The 22,417-nt window shown below is 35.6% G+C and overlaps 1 protein-coding gene across 1 annotated transcript in view; it reads left to right on the top strand.

Annotated features, from left to right (window-relative positions):
• Positions 1-22,417, top strand: part of LOC150107643 (zinc finger protein castor homolog 1-like) — a 252,159-nt gene that overhangs the window by 152,387 nt on the left and 77,355 nt on the right. Inside the window, exons 8-10 of the mRNA XM_090392151.1 lie at positions 1,773-1,989; positions 14,338-14,475; positions 22,211-22,374. Of these exons, the coding sequence (XP_090248277.1) occupies positions 1,773-1,989; positions 14,338-14,475; positions 22,211-22,374 (519 nt within the window). The remainder of the gene's footprint in view (positions 1-1,772; positions 1,990-14,337; positions 14,476-22,210; positions 22,375-22,417) is intronic.

Genomic DNA, 22,417 nt, shown 5'->3' with positions numbered 1-22,417 from the left:
ACATGGGGGTTAAATGGTTTTAAGATGTGTTCTTTCTTGTGATTATATCAGTTGCTTTAATATCATTTTTGTTCTAGATATTTATCAGAACTTTTCAGCCCCCCCCCTTCATAAGTGGCATTTCTGGAGCCCTGCCTTAAGTCTCAGCCACCATTACATCCTGAATTGACTACCCCCATTCAATTTTGTCACTTGAGAGACTAGATTCTACACTTTTTGGTTATTCTCGCATACCACACATATACAAACACCAGAATTATCTACATGTTAGCACAAGAAAAGTATATTTAATATACTACCAGATATTTCAGTTTGAAAATAACAAACTATCATCTGCGGCTTGACAGAAAACAATTTTTTACAAGGTAGAATATAAACAATTGATCATTCAAATTAGAACGAGCTACATGATGTTACATTTGTATTCTACCTTGTAAAAAACTGTTTTCTGTCAAGCCACTGATGATAGTTCGTTATTTTCAAACTGAAATAGCAGTATATTAAATATACTTTTCTTGTGCTAACATGTAGATAATTCTTAATTTCATGTTACAAGTTTCTCTCAAAAGTAGAATAATAAACACCATTTTGTAATGGTGTTTATGGACATACAGTGTGCTCACATATGTGGCAGTAGACTCTTGTTAAGTTGATCAGCTAGTTCTTTATAATTTTCCCTTTATTTTTATCCAGAAACCTTCAAAACTATTTCTGAATGATTTCCTGGCTTCTAGTTTTACTTTAGTGAGATCTAAAATGCACATTCTAACAAATACACTTGATTGGAAATCTTGCACTTAGTTAATGGCATGCTGGTGCAGTGCTTGAGCAATTTTTTTTTTTTTTTTGACATCTAGATTAATATATGCTATATTCATGATTCCATGAAAATATTTCATAATTCCATGAAATATTTTCATGGAATCATTGTGGGATTTGCATTTTAAATTTGCATATTAAATCTTTTCATGAAGGCAATAAATATTTCCTTAACATAAAATTTTAAATGATTGTCACTTAATTTCCATTTTCTAGTTGTTATGATTCTTAAGGCTTGTGCTCTTAAGTGGTAATTTGAAAACAAATCGATCTTGAATCTTCTCTTACATCAAGGATGACTATGACACAAACTCAGTCTGTCACTTGCACTCATATATTGTCTGTGAATATCATTTCTTGAATTTATTAATCTGTGTCACATTTAAAAGTCAGAGACTGTAAAATAAGTGTAGACTAAATGTATGAACATACTGTAGCTTATTTACAAGTGTTAAGCAGTAATAACACAATGACTGAATATTTTCATTGCTTTAGATGTGAAGTCAGGAGACCAAGATAAAAAAGTGAACTACACATTATCACTGCTTGACTTGTAAAATTAATCTGATTTTATTATTATTACTGAATAATTCATCTCAAAATCTTCCAAAAACCAATGTAAAGCATAAATATTTTTTTTAAAAAATTCTTATATGATAGAATTTGAATTGCAAATTTGGATTCAACACTTCAAAATATATTAGAATTATCTAAATTAATTTTCTTAAAAATTTTTTGTTCACCTGTTGCTTAATGTAACATTTGCTTATTTCTTCCTACTCACTCTTCAGCTCCACTCTTCTCTTTTGAATTCTGTGTGAATGTAAAGAAGTAAACAAATAATTTTAATTACTTAATAAAATTTCTTTATTAACAGAAATTTAGTATAATTTTTTTTCTTCATAAATCCGTAATGACTATTTTAATTATTATCATGATTTCAATTCTTTAAGGATGGCTGCGATAAGGTGTACATAAGCACTTCAGATGTTCAAATGCATGCTAATTATCACAGAAAAGATTCAGCAATCATACAGGAAGGATTCCAGAGATTTAGAGCAACAGAAGATTGTGCAATGGCCTCGTGCGCATTTTTTGGACAGAGAACTACACACTTTCACTGCCGTAGGATTGGTTGTAGTTTCACCTTCAAGAACAAAGCAGACATGGGTAAGAAAAATAGATTTAGATTAGATTATCATATGAATTACATAGTTTAGATTAAGTTATCATGTGGAAAAAATTTTATTATAAAACTGAAGGAACATATTTAATAATAATATAATAACAGATTTTAACTTTTCATTACTTGTTTGTTTAGTAAATAAAAACTGCAGATAATCACTTCAACTCTTTCATTGAAATTTAATTCATAGTCCAGTGTTTTTTCATGTCTTTCATTTATTTTATTGTTTTTTTGTTATTCATAAATTTCCAACTCACATGTCACTTATGTGAATTATATATATATATATATATGAAAGTCTGGTTACAGGAAAGGTGCCAGGAAATGGAAGGAAGGTAAGATAGTGCCATTGCATAAAGGCTGTAGCAGACTGGAAGTGTCTAATTATAGGCCAGTTTGTGTGTCATCAGTAGTTGTTAAGATCTTGGAGAAATTAGTTAGGGACCGTATACAACATTGGGCAGATGAGGGTAATGTTATCTGTGAGAGTCAACATGGATTTGTGAGGGGGGGGGTGCTCTTGTTATAGTAATATGCTAGCCTTTTATAATAAAGTTACAAGAGCAGTAGATGAGGGAAAGGCATATACTGCCATTTTCTTGGATTTAGCAAAGGCATTTGACAGGGTGCCACATGATAAGCTGATATTTAAGTTGCAGCACATGGGTTTGAATGTCAGATTGGTCAAATGAATTCAGGATTGGCTGAATTCATTTGACAACTTATCATTCCGTTGTATAAGTTCCACCATACACAACTCTCTGATACCTATCGGTATCAGAGAGTTGTGTATGGTGGGGCAGTTTTAAAGAGGCAGAGGGTTACAAGTGGGATCCCACAGGGCTCAGTACTGGGACCTATATTGTTTAACCTTTATATCAATGACATTGTCAGTGGATTACAGGGGGGGATGTTCAGTTGTTTGCGGATGATGTGAAGCTGAGAAGGGTTATTAGTAATAGTGCAAGTAGTTGTCATGCAAGAGGATTTGAATAAGCTAGACAGATGGGCAAATGAATGGGGTGTCGGTTTAATGCAGCAAAATGTAATATCTTGAGGTTTGGACACATCGATGGGGCTCTGCATACTCTATTGGAGGAGAAGTACTGGAGGAAGTAGGGGAGACAAGAGATCTGGGGTTGATGATTGATAGAAACCTGAAATTCAAGGGACATATTGCAAAGGTGGTGAAGGTAACACAAAGGATTGCTACAATAATGAGAAGGATGCTGACCTGCAGAGATAAAAGAGTTATCATTCCATTGTATAAGACCCTGATCAGACCACGCTTAGACTATTGTTCTCAGATTTGGTCCCCAACAAAGATGGGTTCAGGACTGTACAATGTTAGTTATGAGGATCGGCTAAGGGAATGTGGACTGCAGAGTTTGGTGGATAGAAGAAGGAGAGGTGATATGATTGAGACTTTTAAACTGTTGAGAGGTGGTTACAGGGTTGACACTGGGGAGTTCTTTCGGCAGCCATCCCTGGAAGTTATGAAAGGAAACTGTGAGCAAGAGGGTGAGGAGTGGTTTCTTTGCTGGAGGGTGGTTGAACCGTGGAATGCATTGCCTCATAGAGTGGTGAGAGCGAGAACAATCAATGAGTTTAAGGAGTGTGTAAGATATACTTTGTGTTTCCTAGGAGGGATCTCCCACTTTGAGTCTTGATAGACTTGGGTTTCCTAGGAAGGACCTCCTACGATGAGTCTTTTGACTCCTTGGAGGCCTAAATAATAATAATAATAATAATAATATATACGTAACACCTCACATATCAGAGGTAATCAAACCCACAAAACTGCCATGTGTATAGAAGTGGTTATGGAGAAAGAAAACTGGAAGTCATAGATCACTGAGGAAATGGTATGAGGAAGGTTGTTTCAAAGAAAAAAGGTAGACAGAATGAAAGATTATTCAATTTTTTTACATAATTAGAGGAAAGTGGAGAATGTTGGTGGTCATTTCAGTTGCCGAATAAAATACATATGAAAATGGTATATTGCTGATTTAGTGTCTATATGAGAGAGTGACTGGAGTGAATCCATGAGGGGGGGGAGGGGGCTATTCAGCCACTGCCATGTTTTGAATAGCATCTAGCATTTTTAGAGAAGGTTTTGGTGCAGTGCTCCAAATGTGAGAATATCCTAAGGGTGGGCAGATTTGGTAATTTATGTAGTTAGGAGATGTAAGGTAAAGAAGTGGTGTCATGAATACTATAGAACACCAAGTCTTTTTTTTGGGAGCTGAGAATACTGTTGATGCGATTGTGCCAGAAAGAGCACAAATAAGTTGCAGTGTATGATTTAGATATCAGGCTAGAGGACTGAATGGGCAATTTTTTGGCCTAGTGCTTAGCATACTTATCCTCAAACAGGTTGCAAGTTTGAATCCTGCCATGGGTATGGATGTTCGTTATTGTATTTAGGTGGGAGATGAATTTCATCTCTGATTACCAGTGTGAGACTACCACCCTGCTTGTTGGAGACCTGAGGCGGCTTCAAAAAGTTCTATGTTTGATCTCTAGAGCAGGGTTTCTGAATTATTATTATTATTATTCAGGCCTCCATGGAGTCAAGATACTCATCCTGGGAGGTCCTTCTTAGGAAATACAAAGTCTATCATACCACTCCTTGAACTCATTGACTGTTCCTTCTCTTACCACTCTATCAGCCAATGCATTCCACAGTTCAACCACCCTCCATGCAAAGAAACCACTCCTCACCCTCTTGCTCACAGCTTCCTTCTGTAACTTCCAGGGATGGTCCCCTTGTCATCGCTCCTTCCTCCTCAGTGAAAGAACTCCCCAGTGTCCACCCTGTTACTGCTTCTCAACAGTTTAAAAGTCTCGATCACATCACTTTCCCTTCTTCTATCCACCAAACTCTGCAGTCCACATTCCCTCAGTCAATCCTCGTAACTAACATTGTACAGTCCTGAAACCATCTTTGTTATCCGCCTCTGTAGCCTTTCCACAGTTAATTTATCCCCTTCAAATCCTGGTCATCAGGATTTGAAGGGGATAAATTAACTGTGAGATAATTAGGGGATAATTATGTGAAAAAAATAAATAAAAATACAAAAAAATTTTATTAAAATTTTTTTTTTTAAATTTTTAAAATAAAATTTAAAAAAAAATCTTTAGCTCATTCATGGTACTAGTGTACTACTATAATAGGTTTACAATCTTTGGTAGGTAGGAGGCAAATAAAAAATAATAATAAATATACAAAAATTGGCTGTGTACTCAATATTAAAGAGTTGCAGATGGATTCAGTTAAAAATAACAAGAAAATATATTCTTGTTTAATCCTTTATCCAACTGTAAGCAAAATTTTGCATGTGAAATTTCTTCACAACTAGGCTACTTGTATATAGAAACTAATGACATCATATTAATTGTTCTTAGTATCCCATAATGCAAAACACACATTCTTTTGGGTGTGTATGATGCTATCTATTATGTGAAGGGCCACTACCCAGATTAATTTTGACCTTTCTATAAGTAAAGAGTCCTCTCCAGAAACTAGGCAATCCCTCAGATCACTCTAACCTATGCGTAACCCAGAGGATCTTATAACTCATTATATTCCATTAAACTCAGCAGTGGATCCACTAGAGAAAAATCTGCAGAAGCCTCAGCTACACCATTGGCAGTCAAAAACCCACCACTAAGCTAAGCATTAACCACAACAAAAGCCGCCAGCCAGAACCACTCATCTCCCACAGCAGGCCATCCACTAAAGAATCTGATAAAGCCACATCAGTAGAAGCTATGCCACAGGAGCAGTCTTTGTAGACCTAACTGCAGCATATGATACCATAAACCGGCGCTTCCCCCAACTGTGGCCTGCGACTCCCTTGGGAGCCGTTAGTTTTGTTGAGGGGGGGGCCATGAAATAATGAAAACAAATTTAAAATGTTTTAAGACTAAGTAGATATTTTTTATATCTTAAAAGAAACGTATTTAATTTTTATTATTTCTTTTTTGTTATTTTTTATATTTTAATGGAAAAAACTACCCATTGGTGTTGGTTCACAAATTCTGCTTCCTGCGTATTTCGGCGCTTAATGAATATTAGTAAATGTATGCTTATTCATATACTTTTCATTTCAAAGGTATTGATAAGAAGCACAAAAGAGCTTACAAATGCAAAATCTTGCACTCATTTAAAATGACCAAGTTTTTTGTGCTTTAAATTAATGTTTGATTGCTAGTGTACACAAGGTGCATGCAATACACAGGAAAGAAATACGCTTGGGGTGCAGGGTGACTGCTCTGATAGCACAGATCACATGCATGAGAACTATAAATGCCGGGATTCCCTTCTTCATGTAATTCACTAATTTCATCTTGTTAGTCTGTGGTATGACCGTATCGGTACATGGCATTGTTATTTGATCTATTCTACGTTAAAAATTTAACCCTGAGATGGATAAAGTTAGCAATTTAGGAATCTTCCATGGTCATCCTAAGAAGAACGAATTGATATGAGAGCAGATTCAACCCTCGAATCAGATGTTATTAACAGTGATTTATCTGAATTTTGGATTCGATGACAAAAAGAATTTCCTTCATTAGCAAACACAGCCTTAAATATGTTAATTCCTTTCGCATCTACATACCTTTTTGAAACAGCATTTTCGTCATTATTGATAATTAAAAATAAACACAGGTCCTACTTATCAATGGAAGCATTGGAAAGAAATCTAAGAATTGCAGTTTCAAATATTTCACCTGATATTGACTTTTTGTATAGCAGTATTGAAACACATTCATCACATTAAATTGTTATTAAACTTATTTTATTTTTTTAATTCTTACTTTGTTTATTACTAATCGTGTGCTTGTACTATAAATGTACAATAACAATATATCTATCTGTAAGATGCTAAAAATGTAATATTTGCATTTCATTTTTGCAATATTCACTGTATATGTTTTGTATTGAATATAAATACAATAAATACTATAATAATATATGTCTGTATTACGAATTTTTTTTTAGATGGGCCGTGAAATATTTTAATTTTTCCAAAGGGGCCTTTACATCCAAAAGTTTGGGAAGTACTCATAAACCATCTCACACTCAGAAATAAAATATACAGAATAACTAGAGACTATCACCTTGCCCTCCTGATCCAATCGCTCTTGGGAAAACAGATGCTTTTTTTTTGTGGACCTGGGGGGGGGGGGGAGTAGGAAGAGCCATTGGCATCTCCAAAAAAATTGCCTCCCCCAGGGAAGTGTGTTATCACCATTACTTTTCAACATCTATGTCAATGATCTCCCCATCTTTCGAGGAACTAGAAGTTTTGATCTATGCTCATGGCCTTGCCATAGCTACTCAATCAAAAAATTTCAAGTTCATTGAAACTACTCTATCACTTGCCTTAAATAGTCTAACTACATATTATAGCAGTAATCAATTAAAACCAAACCTCTTGAAAATCCAAACTGGCCTTTTCCACTTTAACAATAAGGAAGCCAACAGGAAGCTACAGATTTCTTGGGAAGGCTCAAATATAGAACATTCCTGGAAACCAATCTACCTCGGTGTGACTCTCGATTGCACTCTTTCATATAAAACACACATAGAAAAAACAAAGTCAAAAGTGAATGCAAGAAACAATATACTAAGAAAGCTTACCTCCTCCAAATGGGGGGGGTGCAGACCCTAGCACACTGAGATCTTCTCCTTGGCCCCTTTTGCTATTCTTCTGCTGAATATGCCTGCACAGTATGGTCCAGATCCTGCCATGCTGAAAAACTTGACCCAGCATTGAATGAAAGCTGCTGCTTAATTACAGGATGCCTGAAACCAACACCACTAAGAGACTTTATATAACTTGGCTGGTATTGCACCCCCCCCCTTCAATTCGAAGATCTGCATTCTCAGCTGACGAAGCAACTGTTGAACCACTTAAAAACCCTCCAGAGGCAAGACTTACAATGGCTTGCGCTATAACCGGAGAATAATACTGGTATTCCAACAGCCAAACATCTTCCACCTGGTGCCCACTTGGACTGGAATACTTGGAAAAGCTTCAACAGACTTCGAACAACAGGACACTGCAAATAAAACCTCATCAAATGAGGCTACCTCACTGGACCAGATAATTGTGAGTGTGGGATGACCCAGTCCATGAAACACCTTCTTTCTTGTCCTCTTCTTCAATCACCTTGCACAAAAGTGGACCTTATATCCTGCACAGAAAGAGCAGTTGATTGCACAAGATACTGGAGGAACATCTCACCATATTTATGTATATAACTTATGTATAGTTTCTCTTTTTCCTCATATTTTACTTATTAGTCCCTGTGTAATTCACCTACCAAATTTAAGCTGTTCTCATTTGTAATGTATCCTAATTTGTTGTAAATAATGTTGTACCACTTACTTACTACTGTACCACTTGTGTTTGGATACGAAATAAATAAATAAGTAGAAACTGTACCATAGGCCAGCATCCAATGGCATGCAGTGATTGAGACTACTTTGGCTGAATCTATATACATGGAAAAGTTGTTTAAGTACAGACAGTCCTTCTCCAAAAACAATGGGGATAGTCTCTCTTCTCCCAGATCACTCAACCTCAATGAGTGATCTAAAGGATCATTTAACTCATTATATCTCAATCACTCAAATGATACTCAGTGGTGGTTCTACTCATTGACAGGCTCACCAGAGAAAATCATCCACTGACACAGTCCCTACAAAGACCACATCAATAGATGCCAAACCATAGGCAAGCATTCAGTGAATGCAACAATCAAGACCACTCCTTGTCTTGAAGTATGCCCAGGCAGATGTCAACTCCGCAGCATAATCTGTCAATATACATGGTGATATATCAAATTCCACAGCCTTATTAACATCAAGTTTACTCAATGCCATATATACTTCTTGTTCACTCATAGTCAGTCTCTCCTTCCAATATTCTCAAACTCTGCATACTGTTACATTCATAAGGATGAAATGCCTTTATGAACTGCTTATTTAATATCTCAACTGTATCCTTTGCAGCAGTTGTTTTTTTACCACTGGTCTGCCTTGTTTCCGATTACTTAGTGTCCATTCTGTTGTTCTCTTTGTCTATCTGTTGTCAGACATTAGTAAGACATATCCTACCAAATACCATTTCTTGCCTTTTATTACTAATGCAATATCCATTACCTTTGTTTGCTTCCTTATCCAAGTATTTTTATTTTTATTTTGGGTTATTCCTAAAATGGCTCATTCCATGTGTCTTTATTGTTCTCTATATGTTTTTTTTAGTAACACTCCAGGTTTCACTACCATAAATCATTGTTGGGAGTACACACTGGTTGTAGATCTTTCTTTTTAGGCAGTTTGGTAAATTACTTTTAAATTTTTTATAGGTGAAAGAATGTGTAGGCAGGAAAGTAATGGGATGATCAGGGATCAAAAGGAAACAGATGGAATTGCAAAGGGTTCTAAAATGAAGAAGCAGAAAGGGAAATGGCCCCAGTCCAGCATGGAGAGATCACATCGAGTGAGTGGTATCAGTGGAACTAGCTGTAGATCCAGAAATGAGTTGTTGTGTTTGTATACCAATGCTAGAAGTATAAGAAACAAGGCGGATGAAATGGTTGCACTAATTGCGTCTGTGCATCCAGAGATTGTCGGAATAAGTGAGACATGGTTAGATGAGGATGACATCCTAACAGGAATAGAGATGGAAAGGTATGATGTGTTTCGTGAGGATAGAAGGGGTAAAAAGGGAGGGGGAGTGCTATTGATGATAGAGAAAGAGTTATGCCCATACAAGGTAGAGATGCAAGAGGGAAATGGGGCCAGTGGTTTTGAGGCAGTATGGTGTGAGATAGAGGTGAATAGAATCAAATACTTGGTGGGATGTTGTTATAGACCTGGTAATGTGGATGGTGGTGATAGTGAAATGTATAGTCAAATAAGCCAAGCAAATAAGAAAAGGGTGATCATTATGGGTGATTTTAATTATGGCAATATAGACTGGAATGAAGAGATAGCAACTGGAAGTAAAGAAAATGAGTTTCTTCAGTTTTTGAGGGATAACTACCTCAGACAGTATGTAACAGAGGGCACAAGAGGATTAAGGGTCTTGGATTTGGTCATCTCATCGGAGGATGTAATTATCAATGAGGTATCAAATCATCCACCAATTGGTGAAAGTGACCATGAGGTGATTACTTGGGTGGTTGCCAGCAGTGCAAGGACCCCTGTGAAAAAAGGGTATATGTGGAACTACAAGGGGAGTGATTATGAAGAGCTCAGGAGACAGCTTGCAGGTGTAGCATGGAATGAGGAGTTAGCTGGAAAAGAGATCAATGCAGCTTGGGGGATTTTCAAAAAATATTTAGTGGGATGCAATGTCTAAATGTATACCACGGGTGAGAAGGTTAAATAAGTTAGGTGTGAGATGGATGAATAAAGAGATTAAGCATGCAATACAGAGAAAAAGGGCATTGTGGAGGCAGCATAAGAGAAGTGGAAGTAACCAATTCCATGAGTTCTACAAAGACCAGGCAAGGAGAGTGACTTGGTTGGTGAGAGTAGCTAAAGAGAGGTATGAACAGCAGTTAGCTAATGAAGCTAAAAAGAATCCTAGGGAGTTCTTTCAATATGTAGCCAGCAAAAGAAAGAATGATTATGGAAGGATGACATTGATTGGAGGAAATGGTATAAAGACAGCTGTTGCAGAATGTGTGGTGGAGATACTTAATGAGCAGTTCATAAAGATCTTTCAATCTTGTGAATGTGACTTCATGGAGAGATTAAGAGCAGTTGATGATGGGGAGGAGAGACTGACTGTAAGTGAGCAAGAGGTGTTTGGGGAGTTGAGTAAACTAGATGTAAATAAGGCTGTGGGACTTGATAATATATCACCGCATATTCTGAAGGAATGTGCCAGAGAGTTGACACCTGCCTTGACATATTTTTTTACTACGAGTCTTGCACTTGGTCAAGTCCCTAAAGAGTGGAAGGAGGGCAAGATTGTGCCACTTCATAAAGGAGGTGATCGAACTTAAGCATCAAACTATAGGCCTATCTGTGTGTCAGGTGTTGTGGTTAAGTTGTTGGAGAAGCTTGTGAGAACTAGGATCCAGAGTTGGGTTGACAACAATGGTATAATCTTTGATGGACAGCATGGATTTGCTAAAGGGAGGTGTGTTTTAGTAATCTACTTACTTATTACAATAAAGTGACTGCTTCCTTGGACAGAGGAGAAGGATACACAGTAATATACTTGGATTTTGCAAAAGCTTTTGATAGAGTACCTCATGATAAGTTGACAGTCAAACTAGAGCAGATGGGGTTGGATATTAGATTAGTGCATTGGATTGGAGACTGGCTATCTGATAGGTATCAACAAGTTGTGTATGGGGGTGCAATATCCAGGAAAAGGAAAGTCACTAGTGGAGTGCCTTAGGGATCTGTTTTAGGGCCATTACTATTTAACTTGTATATTAATTATATTGGCGAAGATTTGGATGGAGATATTCACTTGTTTGCAGATGATGCAAAGTTGGGACGAACCATAAAGAGTAGTGAAGATGTTGTGGCCTTGCAAGAAGACTTGAATAAATTGAGTGATTGGGCAAGCAAATGGGGATGTGAGTTCAATGTTGCAAAATGTAAGGTTTTAAAATTTGGAAAACAAAGATGGGATGCAGAATTTATGCTTGGTGAGAATATATTGTTGGAAGTAGAGGAAATAAGAGATCTGGGAGTGATAGTGGATAAGGATCTAAAATTTAGAGGACACATCGCCAAAATTGTGAAGACAACACAAAGACTTCTGGGAATGATGAGGAGGACACTGACGTGTAGAAGTAGGGAGATTCTTGTTCCATTGTATAAGGCTTTGATTAGGCCACACATGGACTATTGTGCCCAGATTTGGTCACCTGGTTTTCAGAAGGATGAAGAGATGTTGGAAAGGGTCCAAAGGCGACTGACTAAGGTAGTTTCTGACCTCTGGAATGTCGAGTATGAGGAAAGATTGAAAAGATGTAATTTGCAGAGTCTAGTGGAGAGAAGGAAGAGGGGAGATATGATAGAGACCTACAAGTTGGTAAGGGGTTGTTATAGGATCAATGGTGGAGAAGTTCTACAGAGAATAGTGGGAGATCAGGGGAGAACCAGAGGTCATACCTGGAAACTGTATAAAGAGGGTGTGAGTAGGGGAGTGAGAGGCAGGTTTTTTTTCGTGCAGAGTTGTGAATGATTGGAATGCCTTGCCTGAGAGTGTGGTGTCTGCAAGGAGTTTGAATGTGTTTAAGACCCGGTATGATGAGATGTGTGTGAGATAAAAGGACCTCCTAGATGAGTCTTTGACTCCATGAGGTCTTGTTTAATAATAATAATAATAATAATAATAATATATAGGAGTGGTATGATAGACTGTGTTTACTAGGAAGGACCTCCCATGATGAGTCTTTTGACTCCATGGAGACCTGATTCATAATAATAATAATAATAATATCTCTCTATTATGGAATGTAAATTGTGAGGACAGATTGAGAGTAGTATGTAGATTGCAGAAACTGGTAAATAGGAGAAAGAGGGATGAAATTATAGAGGTCTGTAAACTTCTAGAAGAGTGTTGTAAGATACCAGTTAATAAAATTTTTTAGACCTCTATCATATCATATAAAGTAGGTGATATATATATATATATATATAGTAGGAAGAAGACAAGCGGCATCCATAGAAGTTGAGTGCTTGGGTGCAGTTAAGAAAGGGAGGAGAGCTATATTTTTCTCTCACTGAGCAGTCTGTTTACCTGTTAAAGTAGCGAGTGAATCTAGTGTGAATGAGTTTAAGAGAAGGTATGACATATCATGTAGGTGATGTATGACTTTTCCTCAATGAGTTGTTGACTCCCTGGAGGTCTCTGATGATCATGATCATGATGTACAATGGGGAGTGATGCAGTAGGATTTCAAATTAATAATTTCTTTAGGCAAATGAATAATTTTTTCTAATATTATGTATACTCTTTTTGTTTTACGTACATGGAATTAAGAATCATTAGCAGTATCTCCATCCACCCTTCTCTCTCTCTCTCTCTCTCTCTCTCTATTCCTTGAAAATTCTGTATCCTTCATATTTTCTCTCAATAAGAATATTTTCATTCATCATCTGTCTTACAAACATCAGTTTTTTTGTTTTGTTTTTTTTCCAAAATAGAGATGCACTACTATGAATATTTCTCCTTTGTTCCTGATTATTCTGACACATTAGTGAACATACATAGCAAACCATTCTCTAGACTTATATATGTCTAGGTACCTCATCCTTTTCAATCTATCTGCCACAAATTAATAACCTATAATGCAACTTACCTAACTTAAACATTAATTGATTTGCTATCATACTCCTCAACTTTTTCCTTCATTATAATATTTGGATAATATGAAATGCTAGGAATCAACATGAATTAACTATTATTGAGTATTTTTGTGGATAAATATATATATACACAAGGAAAAACATAACTGGATGGATCTTGTAAATTTATACCTGATTTTGAAAAGTGTGTTTATCTTTTACATTTTAAAGTGAAAATAATCAGCAAATAGTAATTAATATATGAAAAGTATGCTAGTTGAAATTTTTAAGAATCATTTATAATGGTATATTCAATAAGGATTTATGAACTATATGTTATTGTGAAGTACACCATCTGTCAATAATTGTCTGGACACTCCTGTTATTTGAAGTTATGAAACATTCCAGATTTATTAATAACATAAAAACTGATGTATAGATAGTAGGAAGCAGTATTTCATTGCAGCAGTTGAATACAGGTGGTATGGCAACATCACATGAACTCAGTGACTTCAAGAAAGGCTCATCATGGGCTGTCACATTGGTGGCATTGCCGCCCAACTGGAGCATCCAAAATTAATGCTTTGCGATGTGATCAACAAATGGAGACATTCTGGTGTCACTAGTGCAGAAAAACATCCAGGGTGGTCACCAAAAATGACTGAGGGACAGGAGGGTGTTAAAACGGGTAGCACGCAAAAAATGGCTACAGTCAGCAGCGATTGAGGTATTGAGCAGCACGTCCTCAATAGAGACAAATTCCACCTGATGTCTGTTGCACATTGGTGAAAAGCCTCCCTTAAAGGGTGCAGGAGGTAATCAAAGCCAAAGGTGGACATACTCAATATTAGGGTTCACCTGCTGGTATCAACAGTAAATTGCTAAAGTGTCCAGACAATTATTAGTAGATAGTGTATATAGTAATAAGATTTTAATACTCTCTTTGTTGCAGTATATAGTATTGCATTTTTAAAGCATTTTATTTTCATTGCAGAAAAACATAAATCTTATCACATAAAAGATGAGCAGCTTAATAAAGATGGCTTTAAAAAGTTTATGAAGCATGAACATTGTTCCTTTGAAAATTGTCGATTTTCTAGGGTTTGTAATCATATTCATTGTATTCGACCTGGTAAGTGTATTCCTTGTATATTTTTTCTTCTATATTTGATATTTTGCCTGCAAACACTGTCCTTTGAAATAAACATTAATTAAATAATAACTTACTCATAATTACAAAAAAAGCCCATGTAAAAAACTTTCAAGATTTTTCAGGATAGAAGTAAAAAGTAGAACCAGTGATCAGCCCTTTAAATTACATAGAATGGATGGGTGAATTGCATGTCCATAGAGGAATAGTGTGTCGTGACGTGTTTCTCTTAACGTTCGAATCCGCCATCTTGCTAAAAGTCACTTTCATAAAAAAAAACACAACTAATTGTAAATTGATCACTAATCCAAGGGTAGAGAAATTTCTATTATACTGCGCCACTCTATCCTTAGATAAGTCTATATGAAATAGTACGATCAATTCAAAGTTAGTTAGCAGTCTCTTCATTCATTCAGGCCGAAGTATTTATTTTCTTTCTGGGATTCCCGCTAGATTCGAATTTTGTGAACGGTGCAGTAAAAAGAAATTCAGGCAAACACAATATTTAAATTAACAAACAAAACATTTAATATATGGTTATATAACAAATACATGAATTCCAATTCTAAATATGACAACTCGGTCAAGTTAGTACATCAGGTCAAGTCATTCATATTAATTCAATCTTCCAAACTTTCACATACAAATTCACAGTTTCAGAATCACAAAGTTTCCTTACTCAATTTATTACAATAAAATTTCTTATTTAATCAGTTTCCATGTATCTCTCTGCTACGCTCTATGATTAACTCATAACAGGCACTAACCACGGTAGATATCATTTCAATGTAATTATATTTTCAACTCTCAGCCTCGATGATATGCTACAGTTATTGTTAGAAACAGCCCAACGGAACTAATACTTAAATCTTCATACACCGAAATAAATTAATATGACTGTCCTTACCAGAAATAATCTTCAGTACTTCCAATATTTTGTGAGCACACTTTCAAATTATATTTATTACACTTGCGAAACACATTTATAAGAATTCTCCAAGGTTATAACTAAAACATTATTAATCGCACTTTATAACTCCAGACAACAACTATAGGGTACATTAATTATTCTTGTTTATCACTCATCAACTAGTTAAACTCCGTACAATTCCGTACCGTACCCTTAAGAACCTTTTATTTACTTCTACTTCTCTAGTTTATCCCCTTGCTACCTTTTAGTTCCAAAATTCCGTTCCGACTCCCCTACTACGTATATATTTTCTCTTCTTATTTTGCCCACGCTCCCTTCACTCGCGCTCGTTTATTTCACGCGTCTCTATGACAACCGATAAACGTAAACATTCTCGCGAATGTTACATTAGGCTATACAACTACATTCAGTTATTACATAACGTTAAACTTTCACAAAAAAGAATAAATAGAATGTTTGCATTTCAATAAGTGCGTAGTTAAATTATAAATACAAGTTCTTATAATATTGACATAACAATAAATAAAATAGCTTAATAATAATTAATACAGAATCTATTTACCATTAACACATTTCTTTGATTAAATAATTAAATAATTGATATAATTAAGGTAGTTATATGATATCAAATTGCATTTACGTTATTTACAATAAATAATATTTACAACGCGGCCTCTGTGATGGAAAATCATGTTGGATTCTGAATCAAATAACATTTATTCTATTTTCTACATAATTAGAATCCAACAGTAAATGCACAGTATTGAATAAATGTAAGGTGAAATAATGACACCTGTGACTCTGTGCAGGCCTGAAAATAACATTTTTTGACCTGTTGTAAACTTGGAGGAAGGGACAAGAAGGGCAATTGTTCCATCAGACTGTGGGTTCAAATCCCACTACGGACATGGATATTTATGAATGTGTCCTTAGGTGGTGGATATTTCATTGCCTGAAATATCCACCAAGAGAATAATGTCATCTAACATTAGTACACTCACAGTATACTAATGTAGGTTTAGAACTTTTTGTGGCTGGGATTCACATTAAAAAAAAAAAGAGTCATACACTAACTGGAACTTACCATAAATAATATATACTCCCTCTGTTCAAAGAGAAATCGAACTTTTGATAGAAAATAAAACACAGGCCAATTATAATTATTCAAATCATTTATTTCAATCAATATACTCTCCCTCAGCTTCGATATAGTGTTTGCCACAGTCAATTAATTCATTAAATGAGTTTTTTATATCAGTTTTTGGGATACTGTTGAGGGTCGTGGTTACTGCCACTTGAACGTTTTCAATGGTGCCATATCACTTTCCTTTCATTAGCAAATGAAGTCGGGGGAAAAGAAAGAAGTCACAGGGTGCTAAATCAGGTGAATACAGTGAGTGATCCAACACACAAACTTGGTTTTTGCTCAAAACTATCTCACAATGTTCGAATGATGAGATTGGTGCATTATCATGCAAAAGTAACCAGCTGCCTGCATCACAATATTCATGCTGTATGTGACGAATTCTCACCATCAATCACTTCAAGATAAAACTCGCCATTGATCGTTTGGCCAGGTGGAATGAATTCTTTGTGGATAATGCCCTTAGAATCGTAGAAACAAATCAGCATTGTCTTTACTTTTGACTTCTCCAAGCGACTTTTTTTTTTTTTTTCCCGGATACCCTCTTCTGGTGGTCTCCACTCAGCACTCTGGCACTTGGTTTCAGGCTCATACTCGAAACACAATGTTTTGTCACCATTAACGATCGTTTCAAGGAAGTTTGAGGCCTTTCGTGCAGTTTTAATGAGGTCCTTGCAGTGGTCATTTCAATACATTTTTTGGTCGTCGGTCAACTTGCGGGGAACAAATCGCAAATTCAATTTATGAAGGCCTGAACTCTTAGTCAAAATGTTGTGCACAGTTGAATTTAGAATCCCCAATTCATCTTCAATCTATCTCACGATTGGTTGAAGATTGACGATTTCGGGTTTTCTTTGATGAAATCATGCACTTTTTGGATGTTAACTTCGCTCATTCCAGTTTTTAGACGGCCCGACCTTTTGTCATCCTCAAGCGTCTCACGACCACTTTGGAATCTCTTAAACCACTCGTAAACTTGAGTACAGGATAAGCATTCATTAACGTATGTTTTTGAAGCATTTGATGCATTTCGGTAAAACTTTTGCCAAGTTTAACACAAAAGTCAGTCACAGCTCTGTTTGAAACTCATTTTCTGACCGTTCGTCAAAACACACTATCACTCTTGGCATTATAACTCGGCTTCTAATGAAACAAATGTCATAAACAGTTGACACAACACTAATGAAGGTTGCTGCTTTCAACAACAAAAAAGATACAGCAGGTGGTGCCACTAGTTTCTTCTATTTTCGAAAAGTTCAGTTTCTTTTTGGACAGAGGGTGTAAATGATATTATAAATATACATTTGATCCTACCTGTACTAAACTCCATTACAGAGATATTTACTTCATGGAACTGGAATATTGTATGAATTGCTGACAATTATATAATATACTGATACAGCCATACCCTGACTTATGCAAATCCGGAGTTACGTGGTTTCTTATATGTACGTATTCCCGTCCCGCTTCATGCCTCACCACTAGTCGTATCAATCCGGCGCCTGCCGCATTCACCAGTGTCGCACATGCTGTGAACAAGCACTGACATGTTTCACGCGGTCTCCATTCATACATGATTTTTATAGTCTACAAACCTTGCAATTGTTTAATGTTATGTTCTTGATAAATATTTTATCACATAAAAAATAATGATATCGTCCAAAAGAAGCAAGTCCAATTCTTCTACAGCTAGCAAAAAAAGAAAAACATTGACTTTGCAAACAAAACTCAACATTATTAAGGATTTTGAAGGCGGAATGAAAATTTGTGAGCTAGCAAAGAAGTTCAATCTACAGGAATCCACAGTAAGAACAATCATAAAAGAAAGGTTTACAGATTTTGGAGGACATAAATTCTAACAAGGAACGAATTATAGTCACAAGGCAAGGAATAAAAAAATCATTAGCTTGCTATGAAGAAATTTTGCATGACAAGAAAAAGACATTATGCCGTCAGACGAATCTATTAGATTTTATGAAACCATCGACATCGAAATAACTTTCTTTTTTTTATGTACGAAAAATTACAATTATGATTATATATATATCTTAAAAAATATAGGTGCTTTTGTAAACCTTTGGTCCCAATTAACTAATATTTTGTATGTTTGTATATATAAATTACATGCAAAATTATACCCTGAGTTACGCGAAATCGACTTATGCGCTTTTTGTTGGTCCCACCTACCGCGTAACTTCAGGGTATGACTGTATAAAGAATTTCTTTACTAATGCTGTTTTAAATGAAATTTCTTTTTTTAAATGAAATAATATTATAAAGTTTACATCACCTATTCCTTTTCTGGAGAAGGTTGTTAGATTTTGATAGCATTGTACAAAACTGAAAAGAGTTCAAAATAAGGTGATTTTAACATAACTGCATGTACTGAATATGAAAGTGTAAAAATCATTAATATTATTATACGACACCTCCACTCCAAGAAGCCCAAGGACTCATTGTGGGAGGGCACCCTACTCCATACAATCCATATATATAGTTCAGCTATATATATATATATATACGAACTTCTTATTCTCATTGAAATATACTTATTATCCTAAAATCTCTATACTGTTCTTTAATAAACACTTCATGAATTGATATAAAATATATTGAGCTGCTGCAAGACAACTTCCTTAAGCAGCATGTGACAGTTTGAATTCAAAGTCAGAGAATGTTAGTGTTGGAGTAGAGAGTTTCATTTAAATATGTGACTGTTCTTCTTCCAGTTGGTGATAGCGATCATGCTGCACTGACTGGGAAAGTGGCAAAGTATATGGATTTTTCATTCAGAAAAAATTACATGCTGAACCACAAAGCAGTTATTATGACAAACTGAGGAGAATGATAGGTTTGATCCCATGGTATCAGTTACTAATTGGAAAGGATAATGGCAAGTGCATGGGAAGCATTTAACAAAATACATTAGTAGTAAGGTATCATAGTTTATCCCTACAGTTCAACAGGTATAGGAGTGAAAGGATGAAATGGATTATTAAGCAAGAGATTCTTAAGAAAATTATGATGATGTGGAAGGAATACTGTGTACATAAGGGTGACATCAGTTATGAAAATTGTAATGCGCAAGTCAGAAGAGTTACAAGTTCTGTTATATGGAAAGCTAAGCGGCGTGAGTTAAAAAACAAAATGGCTCTGCAAGCCAAAGACAACCCAAAAGAATTTTATCATTATGTTACAAGTAAAATAAAGAATGAAAGTGAAAAAAAATAATTCTACCGGATGAAGATGGTATGTGGGTGGCAGATGCAGAAGAGATTGTTCAATTAATGAGTGTCCATTTTGCTAAAAGTTGTCAATCCAGGGTGTGTAACATAAAGCTTAGTGTTACTTCTGCACTACATGAAAACAATTCAGGTGTATGAGGAAGAGGTACTAGAACTGTTGCATAAACTGAATAAGAATTTGACAATAGGGCTGATGAGATATTAGCAAGGATGCTAAAAGAGTGTTTATCTGAACTGGTTGTATAATTTGAGTCTCAGCACAGGGAAGATGCCACAGCAGTGGAAAGAATGTATAATAATCTTATTGAACAAAGGTGGTGAAAATACTGTTTCTAACTATCAACCTGTCAGTATCTCTGGAGTGCTAGTGAAGATTTTGAAAAAGTTGGTAAGACCTCGCATATGGAAATGGGTTGACAAAAAATCTATACTTTATAATGAACATCATGGATTTACTAAAGGAAGGTCATGTTTGAGCATCTTTTGGTGGTTAAGGTATTGGATAAATTGGCAAAAGGCAAAATTCAGGACTGGGTGGATAGGAATATGAGGGTATGCTGAAAAGTTGTGATAATCACCATGAAGGAATTAAGGTAGAACCATGTAACTTATGCATTATTTTACATATTCACCACTTTCTCATTCAGTGTCAACTTAATGGCAATCTACAGTTTTCTATATACATAAAACATACTCATACCGGCAAATACATTAATGCTAATTCTCATCATCATCATCACCACCCCTGTCAGAAACAATAGTAGTTAAAGCTTTAGTTGACAGAGCTCATAAATTTGTTCATGTGATTCACTTTTAAACAGTGAACTGTCTATTATCATCCGATAGTTTTTACATTATAACTATCAGAGCTATCTTCATCTCTAATGGTTATAAGGCAAAAACTATCAATAATTATCGCCTTCATCTTAATCCTTTTCTTGCATTTCACAAATGCAAGAATTCTTGCCAGATTGACCTACAAGTCTCTTTCCATCCAGTTCATAAACTTAATATCTTCCTTGTCTCTCCAAACGACAAACATTCCTCCTATCTCCTATCCATGAGTTTACAGAATCCCTGTTCTTGCAGCCTATCTTATTGTGGTCATTTTGCACAAATTCATCTTGGAGAATATCAAGAATATATTTCACTTAAAGAGCCCAATAAATCTGGTTTAGCATTTTCAATTTAATTGTTGTTCATTTTTATGTTTATCGCTTCTTACTGTAGTGTATCAAAAATGGCTGTGAAATATAGCAAAAATTCTACAGAAATAAATAATACATTTATGTAAGTGACTTCCATAATTATTTATTATTATAATTCAATATTAGGATGTGTAAGGTTATGCACCTTGATGTGATGAGATATCCAACAGCACATTATATTGGTTGAATCGTGCTTGGAGTAACTGGCGAGGCTAGAGATGTTGGAATTATGGAGGATAGAAATCTCTGAAGATTTCTGAAGAACTATGAAGGATCACATAGCAAAAATTGCAAATGCAACTCAGAGGATAATTGTAATGTCGAAACAAACATTACCATATAAGGATATGGAAGTCATTTTGTTCTCTTAAAAGTATCTACATGCGTGTGTTGCTTTTATTTACTAAAAATGGCCTACTGGGCACTCTCATCCTTTCATCTGGGCTTCGGGTGCAGTCATACCAAGGCTTTGTAAGTCCAGCTTGCTGGACTCGAAGCCCGGATGAAAGGATGAGAGTGTCTAGTAGGCCATTTTTCGGTACATAAAAGCAACACACTCATGTAGGTACCTGAGTGTGCTGAGGTGCAGATTTGGTCTCTGGAGATTCAGTGGGATAAAGGGATATTCAAAGGAGATAAAGATGATATCAGGATTATGGAATGTAGATTATGAGGAGAGACTGACAGCATGTTAATTATAGACACTGATAGACAGGAGAAAGATGGTCTATAAAGGTCTATAAAGTTTTGAGAGGGAATTATAGAATATCGTTTGATAAAATTTTTCATTATATGAAAGATGGGAAGAAGACAAGGGGGGGGGGACACCATAGAAGTTACATTTGTGTGCAGTTAAGAAAAAGGTGAGAGCTAAGTTTTTCTTTCATAGAATGTGAGTGAGTGAAACAGTTTGCCTGTTGAAGTAGTGAGTACATTTAGTGTGAATGAATTTAATAAAAGGTATGACAGCTGGTGTGGGTGATGTATGACCTTCCTCAATGAGTCCATGATTCCTGGAGGTCTAATAATAATAATAATATATGCAGTATGCAAATAATGGTCAATATGGCCTCCTGAGGATATCCAGATAATAATAATAATAATAATTAGATTAGTTACCCTTCTTGTAAAATTTTTTAAAACTATACCAATTTACAAACGAGAATAATGAGCAGTATTTTTTTAACAGGTTGTACATATGTTCTGCATTCAAGTGGCCAATTATACTCTCACAAGAGAAAACATGAGCGTAGAGAAAATGAATTGGCATATCGAAAATTTAAACTAGCTCAGAGTATGATGAAATCGCTATCAGAGTCATCAGGTTTAGCAACAACTGCCCTTACAGAGCAGGTAAGACTTACTTTTGTACAAAGTAAAATAAGAATTCTTTCTA

Source organism: Typopeltis vanoorti, chromosome 4 (genome assembly GCF_054136105.1).
Source record: "Typopeltis vanoorti isolate ZY-2024b chromosome 4, IOZ_Tvanoo_1.0, whole genome shotgun sequence".
Classification (NCBI taxonomy): domain Eukaryota; kingdom Metazoa; phylum Arthropoda; class Arachnida; order Uropygi; family Thelyphonidae; genus Typopeltis; species Typopeltis vanoorti.
Note: the sequence above shows the minus strand (reverse complement) of the source record. Positions and strands in the feature narration are given on the sequence as shown.